General features: G+C 31.0%; 1 protein-coding gene across 3 annotated transcripts in view; it reads right to left on the minus strand.

The window, feature by feature from the left end:
- The window catches only part of LOC139482637 (uncharacterized), a 63,791-nt gene extending 38,602 nt beyond the window's left edge, over positions 1-25,189 (minus strand). The window contains exons 1-2 of one of the 3 annotated variants that reach the window (XM_071266570.1): positions 25,082-25,189; positions 20,619-20,859 (exon numbers count right to left, since the gene is read on the minus strand). In XM_071266570.1, the coding sequence (XP_071122671.1) occupies positions 20,619-20,738 (120 nt within the window). In that variant the 5' untranslated portion in view covers positions 20,739-20,859; positions 25,082-25,189. Of the gene's footprint in view, positions 1-2,044; positions 4,436-20,618; positions 20,860-24,908 lie in introns of those variants that run through there. The other 2 variants (XM_071266571.1, XM_071266573.1) reach the window with 2 other exon arrangements.

Here is a 25,189-nt window from a genome sequence, read left to right on the forward strand (position 1 = left end):
AACATAATGACGTTTTCTTGGATTTGACACATGAATAGAGGTATTCTTAGTCGTAGTTAGGAATTTCACAAAACTGGCCAGCTGAAAGATGCATGTAGTGCTATAGAATATTCATATGTCCGAGATAAGTATAGACGATATTTGTCTGCAAAACCAGTATAAGGTATCTTGTCTTATACGTTGACATGAAGAAACGTTTCGATTAGAGGTGAGATTGATTCGGAGTTACACTCTCAGTAAATGTTTCACCACATGATAGTTTATAAAAATTACAAAATAAAAAGGTTTTCGTTACGACACTGAATTGATTTGTTCTAGAGATTACAAAAAAAGTTCAAAGATACCTAGGAGCAATAATAATCATAGGTTGTTGAAAGAACATCGTGGATAAAAACAAACAGTTGAAATACAAGCTACAGTCAATAAAAATATAAAAAAATCCTGGTGAATTACAATCCTTACAAAAATAAGGTTGAACTCTGGTACTCTAAAATGGTTCGTGTTCTTCTAGCGACATTCATGTTGTGAAACATTCATATCACAAGTAACATTCGGTGATATTGGAACAAATATCCCTAGTCTACAACTTTTTCAAAGCGGTCAACCATAGCATGTTTCTAAATGAAAAGATGCAGATACTTGTCCCAATGACAATAGCTAACATAGAATAGGTACACACTTGTCTGTATATGTGTATAGTCAGGAATCTGATGTACAGTAGTTGTCGTTTGTTTATGTAATATATACGTGTTTCTCGTTTCTCGTTTTCTTTATATAGATTAGACTGTTGGTTTTCCCGTTTGAATGGTTTTACACTAGTAATTTTGGGGCCCTTTATAGCTTGTTGTTCGGTGTGAGCCAAGGCTCCGTGTTGAAGGCCGTCCGTACTTTAACCTATAATGGTTTACTTTTTAAATTGTTATTTGTATGGAGAGTTGTCTCATTGGCACTCACACCACATCTTCCTATATCTATATACAGTCATATAGAACAAGTCAACAAACATATTTTAAGGATTCGATCAAATTTACATATGTAAAATTTTCAAAATATGTTCGCCTCTAGGGTGCAGCTATTTTACTTCATATGATATCCGTTGCTACTAAGGAAAATGAGAAATTAATTTGCATTTTCAATAGATACCATTCTACTGAAAACTTTCTTTGTAAAATGCGTGCAATTCGATTTTAATGACAACGTTTTTTATTTTTTTATAATCATGACTTAGGGAAATATAAAATTTTAATGTATTTTGTCTTTTCAATAAAAGTCTTTTGTGCTGGTATTATAGATTTATGTTTTAATAGCTAACAGACCAGAATATGAGGTTGTATAGGCCAATAAGACAGTGTTTTGCCTTCATTGATTTTAATCTGTATCTTTTGTTATTTGATAAAAAAAAATAGTGAAGAGTATCGGGAACTACTTAATAAATTAAAATGGTTAAAATTTCTTGTCTAACGATGGACCAGTCCAAATTCTGGAACTTCGAAGATGGTGTTTGTTTATATCACTGAGTTTTGTTTTCAAAGAAACTTGATGGCAGCTCTTCGGAATTGAACAAAGCCTCGGAGTATTTAGCTTGTTAAAGGGTTTACACACTTGTTCATTGTTGAAGAACTTATCGAAACATGGAAATATATCTTTGGTTTTTAAGGTATTACTGGATTACTTTCCTATTCACGAAACTTATAAACTTCTTAAATGCATACCCTGATATGTTTTTTTTTATTGATATTAGTTCCATTGTAAAATCATAGCTTATCAAAATATGTATCAAAACCCAATATAATGTAAAACAGCAACAAAAGAAAATTTCTGTACTATAAGTGCTCTGTTGTTTAAACATATAAATGTTTATCTACAAATCTAAATGTTCTCTTTCCACCAAACAAGTATAAGGCTCCGTATTGAAGGCCGTACTTTAACCTATAATGGTTTACTTTGTAAATTGTTATTTGTATGGAGAGTTGTCTCATTGGCACTCACACCACATCTTCCTATATCTAATAAGTAATATAATAAGAACGGTTTTCAATCCTACCTTTTTCTTTTTTGGTTCCCATCCACGTGGAACTGATGTAGTAACTTTTACTTTTGATCTTGCTTTTATAAAATACGGAAATTCCTCCATCTTTGAAAAATAAAAATTTGTGATCCTATTGCGTGTTCATCATTTCATCCACCGATCACATCAGTTTTAAATGGTGTCCTCAATATGTATTGATATACTTTACAAATTGTTTACTTAATTATAATATACTTATTGTTCAAATTTGTCGGATCAGTGCTATTAGATTTAAATCGATGGTCAACGTTTTGTTTTTAATGTTTTCCACTTTTTATACGAGTGATGTGCATATAAATGTTCTTTGATGTAAGTTAAATGTTTACACACTTTAAAAATTTGCATCAAATTACAGATTATTTTAACATATTCTGATATATTATACCACAGCGTATGTAGTCAATACCGAGACACGTAACTAAACTCTAATGTTCTTTAGATGGGACTGTCTTCTTACACTTTTTGATACTAATGACACGATATGTTTTACATGTCTTTTGTATATGTTTACTACTAATTTCTCGAGTGTTTTGCAACAAATAGAAATACGAACTTCTGTTTGTTGAAGCGCGAAGTAAAATGTTGTTAGCTTCCAATCTTATTTCTTTGTATTCCACGAGTAGATCTGTATAAGGTGCTTATCACATGGCATTCAGTTCAAAGACTTAAGTCAATTCAACAATATCTATGTTAGAGAATATATTTCCAAGACGTTTAAAAGAAAACAGATGATAACAATCCGGTTTCACTGCTAACACTGTTCAGTTCCATATGAATCTTTCAGTTATTAGTCAAACCTATATACAGACTCTGATGATAAAAAGTGTCATGTAGTAGTTTTAAAAAAAGAACAGTGTTTTAATCCAAATCTATAGAATCAATGTCATAACATGAAATTGTCTATACAGTGTACACACGACCACTTGACTCTTCACCGATCCCTCAATTAGACAAATTAACTCCACGATTCTAAAAGAAGATAACACAGAAGATGACCCTAAAGCGGATTATGGCCTGGAAGATGTTCAACAAACAATCGTGTTTTATATAGAAACCATACGGTTAGACAATGAAGTTAGTAAAGAGTCCATAAAACAGTCAATATATTGTTTATCTTACACTTGACATCCGGGGTACTCTATAAATAAACTAACTTCAATGACAAACATTTACCCAGTATTAGAAAACTGTTGTCTTGATTAAATATTTTAATCTGTGTGCAGTAGTTCTTTTTCCAACAAAGTGAGTGATGTCAACAGGGTATCTCTTCTCCTGTGTGGAGATAAAATTGGTGGTACAATAAATTCTTTTCGGGTATTAGAAGAAGTAAACTATCATTCACAAGACTAATCCTTTTTATAACTTTACTGCATAGTTATGTCAAAAAGATTCGATTCCTGTTCATCAATAAAACTATCGTGCCGTTTCTAATGATTTAGTTTCGTGCGATTCCGGAAGAAATTATTCCGTTGCTAGCTTCTTTTTGGCGACTGTCATGTCTTCTTTTCAAACTGTATTTTTAATATTAAATCCGTTTGTTAAATCATATATTGCACGTTACAAAATAACAACTATTAAAGAGATTTATCAATTTTCTTTTGTCCTGACTATATTAATGTGAACAAATGACTTTGTCAACTTAGTATCTAGAGTCCAAATAACTTTTATATATTATTAATTAATAACTTTCGTGGGTGTATTCTCCAATGTGTAACGAATTCCAAAATATAATCTCATATATTACTTTATCTTTTTCTCCATAATAATCAGTATATACTTCTTAGTCAAGCTATGCAATTCGAGCTTCTTAGATGCTGCATGGATGCTATTTCCTTTGTCTGAATAGTTCGTTAGCAACTGTAAGTTCACGATAACAACATTTAATGTTTTGAAATAATTGATGAATGCCTCTGTCATATATTATGGGAAGCTAAATGATCAGACAATTATTAACCAAAGCTCCACATGTGGCTTTCAATACATTTTTAAGAAACTGCAAGCTTCCGTATAATACTTGATCAACAAATAGGCGGAACGGACTTGATGGAATTACTTCTCCTTTTTAGTAATGTCAACATTTACAGTGACTCCATGTGTGCGTGTTTATAACAAATACGTATGACTACGAACAATAGGGGCATAGAAAAAACCGTCAAAATTTTATATGAACGAAATAAACATTGAACAACGATGTTTTTGTGATGAGAGAAAGTATATTGAGTAATTTATACATTAAATTAAACATTTTCTTCAAGGACCTTTAAATTTCAAATTTCCCCACATTAATATCCAATGAAATTTAATAGATTATATACAAAACTTCATAATTTCATTTCATGATACGATGATTATGAAGTTTTCCACCGTCCTGATCACAACCAAAGTTATATATTTATATCTCGTTATACAATAGACTTAATATCATCGGATAACCTATTAGTTTAATTGATTTCTATTTGATTTCCATATGATTGCTAACGAGATAACCGTTTGTGGTACAATTAAGACTATTATAGTGCATGATGGTTTAGTCTGAATGAATGAATGAATGATTTTATTCTCATAAACTAGTACATAGCTACAGAGATAATAACAGTTCATATATAATACATATCTTTGTTTCGCATGTGTGAAAATAAATAAGATTATAATAATATTACAGTTCCTCTAACCAGAAGGACAGACTTTCAATGATATATATCGTATAAATCTACACAATTTTTCTAGTTCTACAACATTTTCAGATGAGAATACATTTTTAAATTTAATAATGTTTGCATTTTTGTTACAATAGTGTGGTAAATATTTTTCTCTTTCTATGTTAAAACAATTGCATGACATAATGTAGTGAAATTCATCGCCAATATCTTTAGAGCTACAGAGATTACAAGACCTTTCCGATCTCGGAATAGTTTGCCACCTTCCTGTCTCAACTGGCAAACGATGATTTCCGCATCTAAATTTACACAAAGTATATAAAAAATTAAAAGGCAAAGTCGACAAATACTTTTCAAATTTAAATTCAGTCTTGAAAATTCTATAACATAAACCTTTTGAAGATTGGTGTAAATCTACACACCACTCTTGTCGAAATTGGTCTTTAAGCTTTTGCTCAATACTTAATTTTATCCATTTTTTGTTAAAATAATCTTGGCAATGCCATACATTTGACATGCCACATTCATCAAAAATTTTCTTAATACATAAAATCCATTTATTTCCAATACCATAATTGTTATAATTAATGTATAGTAATTTATATAGTATACAGGATAATTTATTTTCATTTGTATTATCAAGAAGGCGACACCAAAAATTGATCATTCGTAATTTTGCATATAAAGAAATGGGGTATCTCCCAAGTTCTCCATAAATCATAAAATTTGGAGTCGAGTTTTTAAGTTTTAAAATGTGCTTACAGAATTTCAAATGAACTCGCTCAAGTATATCAAAATTTTCGTATCCCCAAATTTCAGCCCCGTATAGAAGAATGGGTACAACAGCTTTATCAAACATTTCTAGTTGGCATTCAATCGATAAGTGATTCAATCTGCTCTTCTTGATAACACTATACATAGCCTTAGTTGCTTGGTCTCGTAAATATTTTCTAGTTTCGAAAAAAGATGAATTTCTAGAAAAAATAACACCAAGGTATTTATAATGTTTAACTATCTCTATTTCTTCTTTTTCAATACAAAATTTCAAATTATTGGATATTCTTCCTCTTGTAAAAACCATCACTTTGGTTTTGCTAACATTGATTCTTAATTTCCAATTATTACAATACTGTGAAAAATTATTTAAAAGTAACTGTAAATCTGAACTTGATTCAGCAAGTAAAATAGTATCATCAGCATATAATAATACAAACAGTTTTAGGTATATATTAAGTTCATTTTCCATATCTAATGTTAAAGATTGTACACCAGTTATGTTAACATTTTCTAAATACTGCTGTAAATCGTTCAAATATAGAGAAAATAACAGAGGAGAAAGATTTTCCCCTTGTCTAACACCAATTTCACTAGCAAACATGTCAGATAAATTATTATTATGTACAATACGTGATTTAACATCATCATACATATTTTTAACAACTCTAAGAAACTTTCCTTTTACATTATTCAAAAGGAGTTTATATAATAAAGAATTTCGGTGTACAAAATCAAACGCCTTTTCAAAATCTACAAAAGCGCAAAAAAGCTTTTTCTTTTTAACACTGAGAAGTTCAAAAAGTGCATATAAAGAAAAAATATGATCTGTTGTAGAGTAACCATGTCGGAAGCCGGCTTGATTTTCATTTAATATATTCAATTCATCAACGAAAAACCCCAACCTGTCGTTAAGAATAGATGTAAATATTTTCCCTAAGCACGACAATAAAGTTATCGGTCTATAATTTTTTGGATCTAATTTACACCCCTTGTTCTTAAATATTGGTATCACATTACCAATAAGCCAGGCTTCCGGCAATATACCCGTATCAAAAATAAGATTAAACAATTGTGTGTATATATCAATCATACTGTCTAGAGATGAAGCAATGTATTCATTAATGATTTGATCTGCCCCAGGCGATTTATTATTCTTCGCCTTTTTAACAGCTTTTGAAATTTCTTCTCGTGTAATTACACAATTAAGTGTGTCATCGTCACAAGATGAGCTCACATCGTTTTCAATAATAAATTCATCTTCAAACTTGTTCTTATTCAAATCTTTAAAAAAATCAAATAATGTTCCAATAGATATATTGCTTTTTTCTCTTTGACGTCCCTTATTAAATAATTTCCAAAATTCTTTTGGATTTTTATTTTTTAGTTTTTTCATGTTGTCACTCATATCTGCATTTAATTTCTTAATATTTCCATCCATCACTTTCTTATAATATATCTCACTCTGTCGTAATCTTTCTTTAAAAATATTTGACCCATACTTTTTATAAAGTCTTTGTGATTTTCTTAATTCTTTCTTTGCTTTGTTACAATCTTTATCATACCATTGTTTATTGTTTTGTTTCTTAGAATTACTCAACATATTTTTAGCATACACATTTGTACCAAAAGTAAGTTTTGCAGAATCAATCAATATATCAGAAACTTCATGTACCAAATTATTCATATCATTTTTTGAGATATTTTCTTTATCATTATAAGTATTCAGCTTGCTTATAACACAATCAACTTTATCGGTATCAATATTTTTTCTATATTCATTTATTTTTTCCATTTTCCATTTTCCAATCATATTTTGTTGTACAGAATGGTTTTCAATTTCATTATTTTTAATCAATGATTGACAATCTATATGTAATGATAAGGGTGAGTGCACATCAGAAAAAAGTTTGGAAAACTCACCAATTTCAAAATTACTTACAAATTGTAAAACATGTGAGGTACATACAATATAATCAATAACACTATTGTTTCTACTTGTAGGTTTTGCATTAACATCTTGACCTACTCTTCCATTTAGTATAAAAACTTTGTTAGATTTACAAAAGTCTAACAATTTTCTACCAAAGCCATTAACTACATTATCTGGAGAGTTTCTTTCTCTAGGTATTTTCAAATTATCTAGTATATGCACATCAGTATAATCAAATTGATCAGTAAAATGTTGAACAATAAACTCATCGTCAGAATTTTCATCATAAAAATCGGACAAATTAGCAGTGCGACTATTGAAGTCACCAAGTAGTACAATATATTTACTATTTTGAGAAAATCTTTGAAATTCAACATCAATCTCGTTAAAAGCTTCTTCTGATGTGTAATTTGTATTAACAGGTGGTATGTAAACAATGCCAAATACAATATTTTCATCAAGATCAAAAACTTTTTTGTCAACAGAAAACCAATACACAAATTTGCATTCGGTATCAAAAGTTTTAATACATTTATCCAAGCACTTCCGGTAGCCTAGAGCAATACCACCAGACCTATGGCTTGTAAATTTATGTCTATTTTTAAAACTAAAAATAAATTCGTCACAGTTTATAACATCACAATCATCTAATTTAGTTTCTGTAAAACAGACAATATCATAGGTGTTCAGCAGTGATTTAAATTCAGGGTATAGTAATCGATTTTTTATACCACAAACATTTAAGGATAATAGTTTAATACAATTGCTAGAGGGTTTATCTACAGAAAAACTATTACAATTTGATTGAAAGTCACAAGTGTCAAATAATTCGTCTGATATAACGGTTTCGTGTTCTATTCCTCCACGGTTATCCTAATGCGGTGAACTGCGTCTTTGTCGTCGTCCGGGGTCGTTTAACTTTTTTGGTCGGGCTCCTTGTTTGTTGTACTGTCGTCGAGGTACATCATCATCTCTCTTCTCTTCATCTTTCTTGGATGGGCAATATTCAACTCCGTCGATGAATAGGCGGTCCCGTTTGAAAAAAGCCTTTTTCCGTTGTCTACGGGCTTCTTGAAAGTGTGGCCAAAGTTCTTTGCGCTTATCGTTAACTTCTTTAGGAAATTGCTCACTGATACCGAAGTGTGTATTGGAAGAGCACCTGCTATCAATTATACATAATTTACTTTATAATTGGTATTGCTGTCATTTGACAAATATGCAAACAAATGCAACTAAAGACTTGATTAGAAAATACTACTAGATATAAAACCCTTTATGTTATATACTTTGCCATTATGACATTCTGATTACAATATATCAGATACTTATTAAAAGCAAATAATAACCAAACTGAGGACAATTGGTATTTATATTTGTCAAAATGTGAATATGAATTCAAAGGACTGAATATTGAGTTGTTGTGCGGTTAACAGTGAAACTGGTATATACAAAAACTCAAGGACAAAACTGTGTTGATTAATTAATAAGAACTTGCTATGGCAATTTGGAAATGAAACGATATACATTCATTGGGCCGCATACACTACCAAAACGGATTTGGGAATGTTCTATCATTTATGAAAATTAAATAATTTCTCACTGAAAGGATAATGTTAATTATAATTAAGTGTTTTGTTAAAGAAGTTAATAGTTCTCAAAGCCAAACATGCTACAGCTTTATTGCAGAATGTTAATGTAGCCGTTAAAGCCAGTTTTTATAATGACTGACTCTTCTGGCTACATCCAAGTTATTGAATGTGCATAAAACGCGATTTGGGGTCTAAAAAGCAAGAACGAATCTGAAGTAGAGAGGCCGGCGACGTCAAAATACGGCCGCCATTTTGTTTTCTTGGAGAAAAAATACACAAATCATGTCATCTTTGAATTGAAAATTTACTACTTTTGCGTAATTTTTCTTCAAATACAATTGTAAAACTGTCTTGTTTAAAACATAAATATTCTAAGGAGATTGTTTTCTTTGAAGTACATGTATACTACTTTGTGTTGAACGGTTATTGAAGAAAATCAGAAGATATCCAGAGGCTAATGACCGTCTTTCAAACACAAAACCCCAAGAGATTCTGATTTTTTTTTTTATGTTCTTTATTTCATTTTTCGGAAATAACAAATTGATTGATTAGTAAACAGTTGAAGATCAATAAATTAGAAGTTCTTCTTGCCTATAGGCAACTTTCCAGGTTTTTTTTTTTAATGTTTTTTCAGATGATTTGTATATCGAATGAATTCAAAGTGACGGTTATTTCTCTGTCACCATTGCATTGCGCATATCGACAAATGACGTCTGTACAGTGATGCTCGGAAGGCAATATATTTGAAATGATCGACTTTGGTCAGACTATTAGCACTGCAAAATTTCATTACAGCGGATTCCATTGAGTATGTAGCGAAACGTAATATCTTTGGTTAGCTTTCTTGTTAGCTGAACCGTGAAGTCATCATTAGGTCAGGTATACTACCCTCTTTCCAATTCCAACAGGCATATCGATTGGTTTTATGTCGGACTAGTCTATTCTTAAAGTAGGATAGTTAACCTAACATAACAATGACTTCACGGTTCAGCTAACAAGCAAGCTAACCAAAGATGTTACCTTCGGCTACACACTCAATGGAATCAGCTGTAATACTTTATCCATACTGCCATGTGCGTATTGCAGCACTGCACTATTGGCTGAGTGATACTTATCCGCCAGTAAGGGTATCAATATCATATGAGCATTTCAACAAATGATGTCTCTTCGGTAATGCACATATTTGAAAACGAAAAACCGTTCAGGAGGTTATATAACCGAATTATGTATATAACACAACCCGGACAAGAAAGTATAGTGATACATGAGGGAGTCGTATTATTTATAGAATAAATTCCTTGTAAAGACACCTACTATATACTACTCCTCAATGCTCACAATTAAGTGATATCCGGGTGTAAACAATTTTATTAAAGTCTAGGAAATTTAAACAAGAATAGACACGATTCTGTAACGTCATTGTGTTTCTCAATAGTATGAAAAATAGTATAACAAAAGAAATGTGTATACGATGCAATCCCATACTTTTCTAAAAAATAGAAATATGAAAAGGCATGATGCATTTGATAATCAAATTTAAACATGTCGTAATGTTTTCAGATCCAAAGAATTGAAAATACCGTTAAAAATACAAGAAACGAGAAGATAAAGAATAGAATAAAAAAACCAAAAAGAAAAACCCCAGTCAAATGAAATAACATGAAAAGAAAATCTGTTCGATTAATAGAAAGGTTGAACACAGATATCCACACATGATATGCAAACGGAGAAAGGATATCGATGCATACTTAATGCTCGTTTGTGGTTTCTAAGATTTAATAAAATTATTAGCAAAGGGTGGAGAACACTCCCTCCAGAGCTTTCTTGATTTCTGATGCAATAAATGGAAAAGGTAGACATTGTTGAAATTGCAATGAACACAACGATCGCCATCTAAAGGCATCGATAATTCAGTCGAAGGTTTTCAATATTGAAAAGCTTCATTGTTATTTGTCAATTTCTTACTCGTACCTATTCATTAAAAGTTGTAAGTGAATTCATAATAGGCTAATTCTAAAAATATTACTTTACATGAACAAAAATAGTTTTGTAAGTGGTTTTATTATGCAAAACAAAAACACATATGCTTGGTAAACAAATGAAACATGTTTCAGTATCTATGAATGGAAGTTAATAAGAGCGATCCAGAGGCAGTGCCCTGGTTTAAACTTTGATACCGGCTTCTGTAGTGATTTTTCAAAAAATTGCTGAGTATGATAACCTTGTGTAAGGCCAAAGTAACAAATTATGATTACAGACATGAATGACCAAGTGTATGCCCATAATAGCACAGAAAAGGTGGACTTGTGTATGTCCATATTAACACAAAAAACGATAACCTAGTGTATACCCATTAAAACGCAGACACATATGACATTGTGAATGCCAACTGAAAAAATGTGCACACAATCATGATACAGAAATGAAAACTTAAAAAACGAATTGATATTATTAGTGTGCTAGTTATTAAACCTTACATGGCATAATCATTTGAACTTGATTCGAACAAAAGTGATAAGCATGTCTAATATTTATCAGTTGCCTATGCCAAAGGAATGAATGCAATATTAAAAATAAAACACGAGACGCAGCAGCATTATGACAAATTTATTTTCAGCATGAACTATATTTATAGAAAGAAAGGGACATGGTGGTTTTTTTTTTACATGAAACTCTTTAAGGTTCGATTGTTGAGTTTGAAATGAATAAAACAGAAAAATATATTACCAATATTTAGTAGAGCGGGAGTAAAATGTCATATTCAAGTGACTGAATTTAAGACCATTTTACAAAAGAGTTAATGAAATGAGTCGAATAAGGTCACAACTAAAACTAACTGAATTCTACAAAACAAAATGTTCTAGAAAAGGACAACGACCTCTTTCATTGGTATATTAAAATAGTTTTATGGTAATAAATAATATTTTAATAACTAGAATAATTTTGATTCAGTCTAGTTAATTTTAGCGAGGAACACATTTCAAATTACAGATGGACAGTTGGACTGAATGAGAATATAAATTACTTGACGATAAACCTGTATCACCAAAACAAACTAAAACATTATCAATCATACGACTGATGGCTATAATCGATGCTTTAAATGTCAAAGTAGTGAAATTTAGTAATTTTATCAACGGAAAAAGTATTATCACGATTACATGTCACAGTTCTAGCCAAAACATCTCAAGTTAAAAAAAAAAATCAAATTTAAGAAAAGTCTCAAATTTTTCGTGCTTTTAGCATTAATATGAGACTTTAAGTAAAATGGTTTTTTTTTTTAAATTTTTTTATCAAATCATGTACACAAATTTATCAATATTTTTTGCCAGTGATTTAAAGTAAACAATGATTTACTGAATAAAGGGAAGTAATTCAAATAGTCAAATCCTACATTTTCTTAAATTCTGTCTTTAAAGCATAGGATTTGTATAAGAAATAACCACACAGCTGTCGAAGTCTGTGGAACGCATCTATCCCATCGAATTGGAGATAAAGGATACTACAGATACAGTTAAGTCGGCTTCATATCTTGACTTACATCTAGAAATTGACAATGAGGGTCGGTTGAAAACAAAACTTTACGACAAAAGAGATGATTTCAGCTTTCCAATTGTGAACTTTCCATTTCTAAGTAGCAACATTCCAGCAGCACCTGCATACGGGGTATATATCTCCCAATTGATACGATATTCCCGTGCTTGCATTTCCTATCATGATTTTCTTGATAGAGGGTTACTGCTCACAAGGAAGCTATTAAACCAAGAGTTCCAAATGGTGAAGTTGAAATCATCCCTTCGTAAATTTTACGGACGCCATCACGAGTTGGTTGACCGTTATGGAATAACCGTTTCACAAATGATATCGGATATGTTCCTTACGTCGTAACTACAATCCCCTTCCCTTTCATGAATGTGACCTACCGAATTAGACTATTTACCGGATTTGTAATCACATAAGCAACACGACGGGTGCCACATGTGGAGCAGGATCTGCTTACCCTTCCGGTGCACATGAGATCACCCCTAGTTTTTGGTGGAGGTCGTGTTGTTTATTCTTTAGTTTTCTATGTTGTGTCATGTGTACTATTGTTTTTCTGTTTGTCTTTTTCATTTTTAGCCATGGCGTTGTCAGTTTGTTTTAGATTTATGAGTTTGACTGTCCCTTTGGTATCTTTCGTCCCTCTTTCATATGCATGATAATGTTTATCCCAAGAAAATAACCGGGTGGTGAAAAAGTCCCTTCATACACGTATGCATGATTTCCTAAAAAATAATAATTTATCAACTTATTTATCATGTTTATGAACTTATTGATCAAGCATTCGAATGAGTGTGAACAGTTGCCAAAATATCTCGGTTACTAGTGCACCTCGGTTTTTTTTTCTTCTTTTATTCCCCTCCCAAATGCTGTAAAAATCGTAAACTAATTTCGTAGAATATGGTTTGTTTCCACAGTCGGGAAAACAAACTAGTAAACAAATGGGATATCAGGGTATATATATAGCTGTTTAAAGTTTTGAGAATAGCTTTAAATATATTTCAAGCTAGTTACTATATTCACTTTACAAAATTTCAATTCAATCGTTTTGTAAAACATTTGAAACAAAGTTTTAAACCTGCAGATACAAGGTTAATCAAGAAGAAAACTGATAAACTATGTAGACTTTATCAGTTCGCCCAATAATCAAGTTTTGCAATAAAGCTCAGTTGCATAGGTTATATGTTAAGAAAACAACAAAGGAAATTTATACATATTTGATGGTTACACCCAGATAAAGGGAAATAAGCCGACCTCTTCACATTAAATCACCTGCATTTGATAATTTTTTTTAATGAGTATGACATTTTGGCAAATTTACAACATATATATTTTAATTTTGAAAAATTTAAATCTTTGAAAAGAATTGTTTTTCTTTTTGAAAAATCATTAAAAAATATCTTAACTTCAAATGTGAACAAATGAGCTATGAAATATATACTTGGTTTTCGGATTCCTGTTTGAATTGTTTTACACTATCTATAATACTAAAATTACGAGGTCCAATTTGTCAGCCGTCATCACGTAAAAACGACGAATCAAAGAATTCAGCTTTATATATAACTAATATAGTACAAAGGTGTAGATTAAAAATTACAACACTCCAGGCCCTTTTGTTTTCCACGTAATTAATATTGCCAATAACTAAGAAGTTCCGGGTCAGGTCCGATACCGATACCAATAGTATATTCACCTTTTACCTATTACCTTATCTGTACGTTCCGCATCTAACAGGTGCACCACCAAACGGTGTATTTAGGATTATGCTATATACACGGATCATAATCACAGGGTTGACACTACTAAATTCAATCATTGTCAAATTGTTACCTATTGTAGTATTTTAATCAGTAAGACTTTCTAAGATAACAATACGAATACTAAAAATCTGGACTAAAAATAAGGTGTATATATAGGAACCGCTTTCAATTTGTTAGCGGGCATGACATAAAACAGTGAATCAAAGAATTCAACTTTATTTATAACTAACATAGGACAATGCTGTTGATTAAAAAATACTCCATTCCAGGACCTTTTGTTATCCAAATATTTAATATTACCAATAATTGATAAGTTCCAGTTCGACAGGTTCAAACAGAAAGATTTGAAAGCAGAGAAAACTGTGTATCTTATAATCGGCATGACTTTATCAGATAAAAAATAATACTAAAATAAGGCTTGCGCATAGTTATAGACTTTAATTCAGTCACGGACCCGCGATATCACGGGTGTGTTCTAGTAATAGTTATTTTGGTGTCCTTAATAGCTTACTGTTCGGTTTGAGCCTATGATCTGTGTTTAATTTGGCATTAGATTTGAAAGATCAAACATATCATAAGGAACATGTGTACCAAGTTTCAAATTGATTAGACTTTGACTATCGGCCCAAACTATGTCGCCACTTGATAAAGTTCCAATCCCAGCATATACACTGCATTTTTTCTACGTGAGTTTTGATAGATAGTCTTTTCCGTATAATTAATTATAAGTTTTATAGTGGATTTGACATTCCCACCAAAATGTAACAAAACAAAGGAAAGCACGCATAACAAAGAAACTCAAACTAGGGTGATCTGGTAGGGACGATCCGGCTCAGATCACCCCTGTTAGAACAAAGGAGCTGGGATGTAATTATAATGACTGACTCTTCTGGCTATATCCAAGTTATTGAATATGCATAAAACGCGATTTGGGGTCTAAAAAGCAAGAACGAATCTAAAGGAAATCAGAAGACATCCAGAGGCTAATGACCGTCTTTCAAACACAAAAACCCAAGAGATTCTTATTTTTTTTATGTTCTTTATATCATTTTTTCGGAAATAACAAATTGATTGATAAGTAAACAGTTGAAGATCAATAAATTAGAAGTTCTTCTTGCCTTTATGCAACTTTCCAGGTTTCTGATGTTTTTTCAGAAGATTTGTATATCGAATGAATTCATATGTGACGATGATCAACCATATTAGAATAAACAGTACCAATTTATCTATCACCATTGCATTGCGCATATCGACAAATGTCGTCTCTACAATGATGCTCAATGGAAATATATTTGAAAATGGTCTAATGTAACTGCTAATAAATGACGAAGATACATATATAAGCAATGGCAAAATACATTTTGGCATAACTAATAGCAATTGTTGCAAGGTTTCTTTGATAATTTATCCATACTACTATGTGTATCGAAGCACTGTACTATTGGCTGGTGATACTTATCCGCCAGTAAAGGTATCAATATCATATGAGCATTTCAACAAATGAATTCTCTTTAGTTAAGCAAATAATTCATATCGAAAAAAAAAAGAAACCGTTGGAATATCATATAAACGAAGTAGTTAGTATATATATAATATATAGACTTGTATATACAATATATATATAGCCCAAACCGGAGAAGATGTTGGTTTATTTTTCACAATTAAGTGATATCCGGGTGTAAACAATTATATTAAAGGAAATTCTAGGAAATTTTAAAAAGAATAGACATGATTCTTTAAGTTATTGTATTCTCAATAGTATGGAAAATAGTATAACAAAAGATATTTGTATAAGATGCAAACAACATCCATTTCTAAGATACAGATATATGAAAAGGCATGATGCATCGGTATTATCAAATTTAAACATATCGTAAAGTTTACAGATCCAACGAATTGAGAGAAAAAAAAGAAGAGGAAAAATACTAAGTAATAGAAAACAAAACAAAAAAAAACAGTCCCATGAAATAACATGAAAAAAAAAAATGTTTAATTAATCAAGAGGTTGAATATAGAAATACAGACTTGAGAATGCAAACGGAGAAAGCGTCAGGCTATCGATGCCTACTTTATAGCAATAGCTCATAGAAAATGTACAAGAAATTCATAAGAACTATTCTAAAACTTGTTTTCCTTATATATGGCATTACCAATCAAAAAGGAGACAGCGCCTCGAACTGAGTATATACTGGAATTCTTTCTAAAGTGATAAGCTTTATCAGTTGTCGATGCCATGGGTATCAATGCAAAACTAAAAACGAGACGAAACAGCTTTTGAAGAAAAAAAAATTCAGCATGAACTAAAGTTATATAAAAGGACATGGTGTATTTTCACAGTTGATGTGTTTCTTTCGGTTTATGGTTTATGACCCTGATTTGTTTTCGCTTAATCGATTTTTGACCAATGAACAGCGGTATACTACTGTTGCCTTTATTGACATGACCACTTTAACGTTAGATTGTTGCATTTAAAATGAATAAAGCAGAAAAATAGTATAGCCAATCCTTGGTAAAGGGAGTTATCTGTCATATTAAAGTGTCTGATATTGAAGACCATTTTACAAAAAGACTTATAATGAAATGTGTCGAAAAAGATCAAAACTGAAACTTACTGAATTCTGCAAAACAAAATGTTTAATAGAAAAGGACAACGATCCTTTTATTGTTTAATTAGTGTAGCGAATTTAAAAAAGGAACACATTTCAAATTATAGATGGACAGTTGGCCTGAATGAGAATACAAATCTATACTTGACGATAAACCTGTATCCCCAAAACAAACTAAAACAGTATTTATCATACAACTGATGGATATAATCGATGCTTAAAATGTCCAACTACTGAATTAGTAACGTTATATACATATCAACGGAAAACGAATTATTAAGTTTACATTTCACACTTCTAGCCATTTTTAAAAAACATCTCAAATTTATGTGATTTTAATATTTTAGTATTAATATGACACCCTTAGAGTAAAATGTTTTTTTATTATCAAACCATGTAACTATATTTTTTACCAGTGGTACTAAAGTATAACAATTTTTACCGAATAAAGGGAAGTAATGCAAATATCAAAATCCTACATTTTCTTTAATTCTGTATATATATTACAGACATTTTCTAAACTTAGGCATTTTGTAAAATGACTGAATTTTCAGGCAATTTAGAAAATGCCTAACCTTGCCAGGCATTATACAAAATGACCAAAAAAAGGAGGACATCATTGAGATGCGCATGACAAAAGTTGACAAAAACACAATATCTTACAAAGAACATAACTAATGGTTTGGTAGAACTAATTTGTTCTCCAAAAAGCAGATTGGAAGTGTTTTATGCCTTATGATATGTTCTTTTTAGTGAAACTACGTTATGTACGTAGTACCTACTCATTCTGTATTTCAGATACCAACAGTGAACTTATGATTATTTTGTCAATATGCCAAAACAAAACAAATTGCTCTGTCAATATAACAAAATTCACAATCATATTTTTAGAAAATATAGATCCAAAACAGTAAATTGAAACATATGAAGTAGAGAAAATTATCACAAATAAAACAGCTCTGGTGTTTAAAGCTTTCAATTGTTTTCTTAAGATTTTATTCTATAAAATAATTTCAGGCATTTTGTAAAATGCCTTTCAATTTTTCCAGGCATTTTGTGAAACGCCTAGAAAATTTAGTCATTATGTATAATGACTGAATCTTGCCTAAAGTTTTCAGTCATTATGTATAATGACTGAATCTTGCAGGCATTTTACAACATGCCTAAAGTTTTCAGGCATTTTACAAAATGCCTAAATTTAGAAAATGCCAGTAACATATATAAAACATAGACTTTGTATAAAGAATAACCGTACAGTTCAAGACAGTTGCCGAAGTTATATCACTAACCCAGTAAAATGACCGGTTGAAGAAAACGATGTTTTTATCTCAGGGAAAACCTTACATTGAATGAGACAAGGACTAATATGGAAAACCACACATTCAGCATGATTCATGTGGAAATACAAGAATAGAAGAACGTTCCAATAAATACAGCTTATGACAAGATTTTAGGATCGTGGTTGAAGGTAAAAAGTTCATGAAGCTTTTACAGCACAAATTGATATAAAAAAAATAGTCTTTTATCTAACTTTGACACGTCATTTACTTTAAAAATTAACACTGTCATTTCTTAACTCTGTTTGATCTCAAGAATTCCTAAATAAGTGTGAACAAATAATGAAATTCTGTGAGTTTATTACAAATCTTTTTTGAGAGTTCTTATGAAGCAACGCTACATCACGCGCACGTACGTATTTCATTGTATAATGCAACTCGGACTCTCTAACAATTCGAATTGTCTGCCAATTACCAGAAAAATAAATACTTCATTGTAGCTAGTCAAGATTATCGTATTGAGAAGCATGGGTGTTTAAAAATGCAGGAACATGTTAATAACCCTTAAGGAAGATAAAAGAAGAGCAAAATTTAAAAATTCAAACACGTCAAAGGTATATTTGCATGATTAAGTTGTACCTTAGTATGAAATGTGAAAACAAATCAACATTTATAAACTTAAGAGTTATCAAATTTTTATAAAAGATTATGCTTCACCAGGAACGCTTAAAGTCGAATATTTGAAAGCCAAAGATGAACCGAAACAGTATAAATTTTCGTTTTCTTTAAATTATGCATATTCTTTCACTTGTGTTCGAAAATCCCATAATCTAATATATTTTCCATTGCTTCGCAAAACAGGAGTGTTAATAAGATTTCTCATACACGTATGCATGATTTCCTAAAAAAAAAATTATCAACTTATTTATGAACCTATTGATCAAGCATTCGAATGAGTGTGAACACACGCAAGAACATCTCGGTTACCAGTGCACTTTTTGTTTGGTTTGTTCCCCCCCCCCTAATGTAAACATCGTAAACCAACTCACTATTATCGTCAATTATCACTGTACTAGTAAACATATTTTTTAAGGGGACAGCTGAAGGACACCTACGGGTGCGGAAGTTTCTCGCTACATTGAAGACGCATTGGTGGCCTTCGGCTGTTGTCTGCTCTATGGTCGGGTTGTTGTCGCTTTGACACATTCCCCATTTCCTTTCTCAATTTTATCATTTTGAAAATATTTCCACTTTGCTAAACTTCAATTGAACCTTTTTGCAAAACATGTGAAAAAAGTTTTTAACCTGCAGATACAAGTTTAATAAGAAGAAAACTGGGTAACTATGCTGACTTTATCATTTCGCCCAATAATTAAGTTTTGCAATAAAGCTAAGTTGCATAGGTTATATGTTAAGAAAACAAAGAAGGAAATTTATACATATTTGATGGTTACACCCAGATAAAGGGAAATATGCCGACCTCTTCACATTAAATCACCTGCATTTGATACTATGAAATTTTGGCAAATTATCAATATATATTTTAATTTTGGAAAATTTAAATCTTTTTCTTTTGTCATAAATCATTAGAAATATATTAACTTCAAATGACAACAAATGAGCTATGAAATATATACTTGGTTTTCCTGTTTGAATTGTTTTACACTATAGTTATTTTGGGGCCCTTTATAGATTACTGTTCAGTTTGAGCCTATGCTCCGTGTTTAATTTGGCATTAGATAAGAAAGACCATACATATCATTAAGAACATGTGTACTAAGTTTCAAGTTGATTGGACTTCAACTTCATCCAAAACTATCTTGGCCAAAAAATTTAACCAAGAACATTATCCTGAAGCGGGACAGACGGACGAACAGATGGACGAAAGAACGGACGCACAGACCGAAAACATAACGCCCCTTAAGAAGGGAACAAAAATGGTCGCTCAGAAAAATGATAAGGCTCACACCCTCTAAACTCAAGTCCTGCATATGATCCTTTGTGGCAAAGTTTATTACAGAACATGAGACATTGAAATGAATTGCCAATCAGACAACTATCCACTAGAGACCAAAAAGACTTAATAAAATATTCCCAGATAAATTGTATGGGTGTAAATATACGGGTGCTTTCGGAACTTCGCCTTGTGTATCCGTTCATGACAGTTTGACCTCGAATACAAAATAAGTGACTATTTAGTTCTAAAAGACAAGATTATAGGTTATGGTTTTGCTATTGAAATTGTTAAAATTATTGTAATTTTTCTCATAATTTAGATAGTTTCAGATGGTACATATATATCATAGCAACATTTTTACTATGTCCACCTCATTTTTTCTAGTCTTAGGGGTTTTAGACTCTTTAACCTGCCAATATCTTCATAAAAACGAGTAGAACTGTCTTATTTGACTTACCTTCAATGAATTCCCTGTTATTGATAAGATAGTAGGTGACTTGTGGCTAAAGAAAGTATGCTCTTTTTCTTCTAAATACGTAGGTCTACGTCCGAGGGATGAAATAGCCAGTTCTTCCATGGTCTGTTGTTTATTATTGACCTCTAGTCAGCTTTTGACAATATCTGGTTTTTAATGGGATTTGGTTACAGTTGGAAAATATCCAGTTTTTACAGTTTAATTTCTTGTGCATTCTTGCTACCTATTTCAACAAAAGAATTAAACAAATAAACTAAAATGAAATTGAGTTTTATGTGGTTTATCTTTTTATTGCATCTATTTACTAAGTTTTATTTAAATGTTATAATACAATCCCCATTTCAGTCATTAAAAGTCGTGTTTATGTATTTTGATACATAGTTTCGAGTATAAGCATGTTTTGGAGTGTGACTCTAATGTATGGTCTGACACCGATATTCTATAGAAATAGATGCTTTTTGCAGAGATAAAATATTAGATGTACAATTAAATGATGGATAATGGATCGTGCTATGAAAAGAAGAATAAGGATTTCTATTCAAATAAGGATAATATGATAAAAAAAACATTTACAGACCGATCATATCTTAATCTAGACAATAGACTTGTAATTAAAAAAAGTGTAATGACCCAAAATCATCTAACAACATATCAAAACAAATGTTGTACACATAATTTTATAGTTAATAGTTAATTTACAAACATGATAGAGGACGGAGTCTATATGCCATCATAAAAGTATTTAAACAATTTATACAGTACATCTATAAACTAAAATAATATAAAATTGACATTGACCTTAGTAACAATTGATATGTCAAATGCCCAGCGGGCAATATTACAAACACTTTGAGACAACAATACGCTGGTTTAATCTATTTGTGAACAATAAAAGGGAAAGGGAATTTTGCCTGCCTTTAGGAAAAAAACACATAAAAAGTACAGCTCATAAGAGTTTATACTATTTGGATAAAGAGTTAATTCAAGTTAAGAGTTGAGATAAGTCGAAATAAATGTCAAATATGTGTACCAAGAGTTCAAACAAGTCGAAATGTATGTCAAACAATTGTATATAGAGTTCGTGCAAGTCGAAATGTATATTAAACTTTTGTATAGATAGTTCATACAAGTCGAAATGTATGTTAAACTTTTGTATTGATAGTTCAAACAGGTCGAAATGTATGATAAACTTTTGTATAGATAGTTCAGACAAGTCGAAATGTATGTCAAACAATTGTATAGAAAGATCATATTAGCCGAAATGTATGTTAGACATTTGTATAACATTATAGAATGCGAGAGTCTGTAAATAATCCTTCCATGAATAAAACGAGCAAAGGAATTGCATCATCGCACTGTAATTGTACAAATCAGGATGTCTTCCAGTAGCAAATTTCCCTTTAAAATTAATACACGTAGGGAGAATATTTAATTTCTCCATTCAGTTTCGCATAATTTATAATTTTCATATTGAAGTATTTTGCGGGTTTTTAACCTGAACAAAGCATGCTCCTCCAAACTGATATGTCAACATCATGATTAGAATAAGATTTTAATGTATTTGCGTGTCGACCGACATAAATATCATTAAACTGTTTTTTTCATGTGCAGTTTATGTGAAAATTAATACATCTGAATTTGACTATCTAAAGATTCTTTTATAGAAGATTAAATCCTTTTCAAACTAGTATAAATATAAGTTTATTTATTTATAAAGATTCAGTCTATCCTATTTACAATTTGATTAATTTCTATGTCACTCATTTAAGTATTAGTAATTCAAACTTATTTATGGTTTCCTTACAGAAGGGACATTGTTATTTATTTTAGTGGTATCTTATTTCCGTTTTTTTTTTAATTGGACCCTACATGATAGTTCAGATGTAAATATGAAAACTCTGTTTTTCATCCTTTTAATTGACTTAATTTAAATTTCAGCATGTATACTCAAGGACATGCTGTTTAAATGTACAGTTTAATTTTCAGTTTATGACTACAATTAGGTATATTCCCTGATGTTTTGTGAATTTGGATAAAATGTAGCAATGCCGTTTGATTTAGATATCAAGTTATTTGAACCATTTGACCATTATCGGGCCAAACTAGACCCTACATATTGCGTCCATATTGTAAATGTACCCCGTTCTCGCAAGCTTGAAGAATCAATGATGAAACAACTCTCATGATGCGTTCGTGTCGTGTATATTAAATTGAAGAGATGTGGCATGATTCCCAATAACATGTAACTATCCACATAAGTGGAATTAAAGTAGAAGTAAGCAATTATAGGCCACCCCTTAATAATAAGAAAAACCCATACCGTAAAGTCGGATATAAAAAAAAACGATATGAAAAATGTTAAACAATTTAAGTGAGAAAACTAACAGCCTGATTTATAACAAAACAATAAACGAAAAACAAATATGAAAGACATGAACCAACGACTATTTCTGAACTACTGGCTCCTCTGCGAGGATTAAGTGGTTGGTCGTCAGATTTGTTCATACCTTTCCCACATTCAGTCTTCTTTCTAACAAGCAGTTAGATTATATGCATCACTTCTTTTGACGATGATTAGTTTTGTTAATTTCATCCCTTTTCACTATCACATACCAATTCCCTCTAATCTTACTCTTTCAATTAAGTGTTTAAGTTATAGAATATACAATAGATGCATGTGTTACATTAAGACTAGTTTGTTTTACATATGGACTGCAAAATGTCATGATTGATTACATGGTACTGTTACTGGTAAAAGTCTAAGAGACAAAAGTTCACATGAAAAATGGCAGTTGAAATAAAATAAACATTTAAACTTGGAATTTAACTTTCAAAATTTAAATCTCGTTAAAGTCTGTAGCTTCAAGATATTTTATTTAGCAACACAGAAAACCTACGTAATATTTTGTTTAAATCATACAATTATACAGACATTTCAATTACAATGTATACGTTTCATAGTAAACAAGACATTGGTTTGTTGAAGTTGAATTAAATGTATTTAAGATTTTAACAGACAAAAACAAAAACATTTTCATATTGGGTTTTTATAGATATCATAATTTCTTATATCAGCTTTAACGTTATGAAAATGGCAATTACTTCGTTTTGATGTAACCCTTCGTTCTTAACAAAGTTGAAAGAAATCAAGTAGGTCTCCATTGTGTAGAAACTCCAACCCTAAAAAGTCTAGTCTACAGAGTAACAACAAAACAGAATCTATGAAAAACAAACTACAAAATACACGACCATAACCTTGAGGAAATTGACTAAATACACAGGCCGTTATCAAACAAATTGATAATATCTCAAAAAAAGTTATTCCACCATAAATGCTCTTCAAATAATCATAAAAACAGTCCTAGTAACACTTAAGTCCTATACTATCATGCGCTCGGAAAACACTCCATGGAAAAGTAAATTGCCATCTGGGATTCGGCAACTCAGGACAACATAAACAAGCTTCAATCTATGGAACACGGTATCATCAATGCTAGATGTACTAGATTGAAACTGATAGTGATCCGAAAAAGAGCACACAGTAAAAATCATCATGCTTAACACGTACTTGTTTTCCCATACCATCTACAAAATTAGTCATTGACCAATCTATTGAAACATAGATCTCTAATTACGTGATGGTCAAAAGACTTCGACGAGGAGGCAATTTCCGCTTTTAAATAAGAATGGGTTATTCACACCAAGAGCAAGATGGTATACGAAGAGTGATTTCTTATGAAAAGACCCAATCATGTCGTTAGTCGTTTTCCTCAGAGACCATCAGAATATGAAATGGACTGCCGCAACAACTATTGAGTGACACAACCATTGAATCATTCAGAAGAGGTGTATAAGATGTATATTTTCGTTAGTTGTTAAACCATCTTTTTTCAGCTTTATCTCAAAATTACTGCAGTCGCGTTGTATAGTTTGCACTTATTTTTACGTGTGATTTTTCCAAAACGAAGACACGTACATAACCAGTACTAAATTACTCCCACACAAGAACAGAACGTTAAAGAGAGAAAGAAGAAAAAAATACGGCTTCATTTGACGACAATGTCAGTACAGTAGTTAGTTTCAATAATTCTCCATTTTTCTTACTATTTCCTTATACTTTTCTGCAATTTTCAAAAAGCGTTATCTCAAACTCCGATCAAAATGATGATACAAGTCAAATAAATGTTGATTAATTCTGCCAATAATATAATAAAGACGTTTATTTTTATTTAAAAAATTACAAAAATATTTGTAAAATATGTAAATTCTTACCATGCATTTTCTCGGTGTCCAGTATAGATAAACTGTGATGACAGTAAAGTAATTGATCGTATTAACTTTCTATGCATCTCCAAAATGTATATTGCACAAAAGATATCAATTAACAGATATATGTAATAGGTAATAACTTAAACTAACAGGATTAAACATAAAATTAGACTTACTTAAAAAAGGTGACTTTTCACTCCTTAATATCATTTAACATGGATTAGTAAAAAAAACATCAATGTTCAATACAAAAAAGAGGTACATGTAATATCCGTTGAAATTCG

The sequence above is a fragment of the Mytilus edulis genome, chromosome 7 (genome assembly GCF_963676685.1).
Source record: "Mytilus edulis chromosome 7, xbMytEdul2.2, whole genome shotgun sequence".
In the NCBI taxonomy this organism is placed as follows: domain Eukaryota; kingdom Metazoa; phylum Mollusca; class Bivalvia; order Mytilida; family Mytilidae; genus Mytilus; species Mytilus edulis.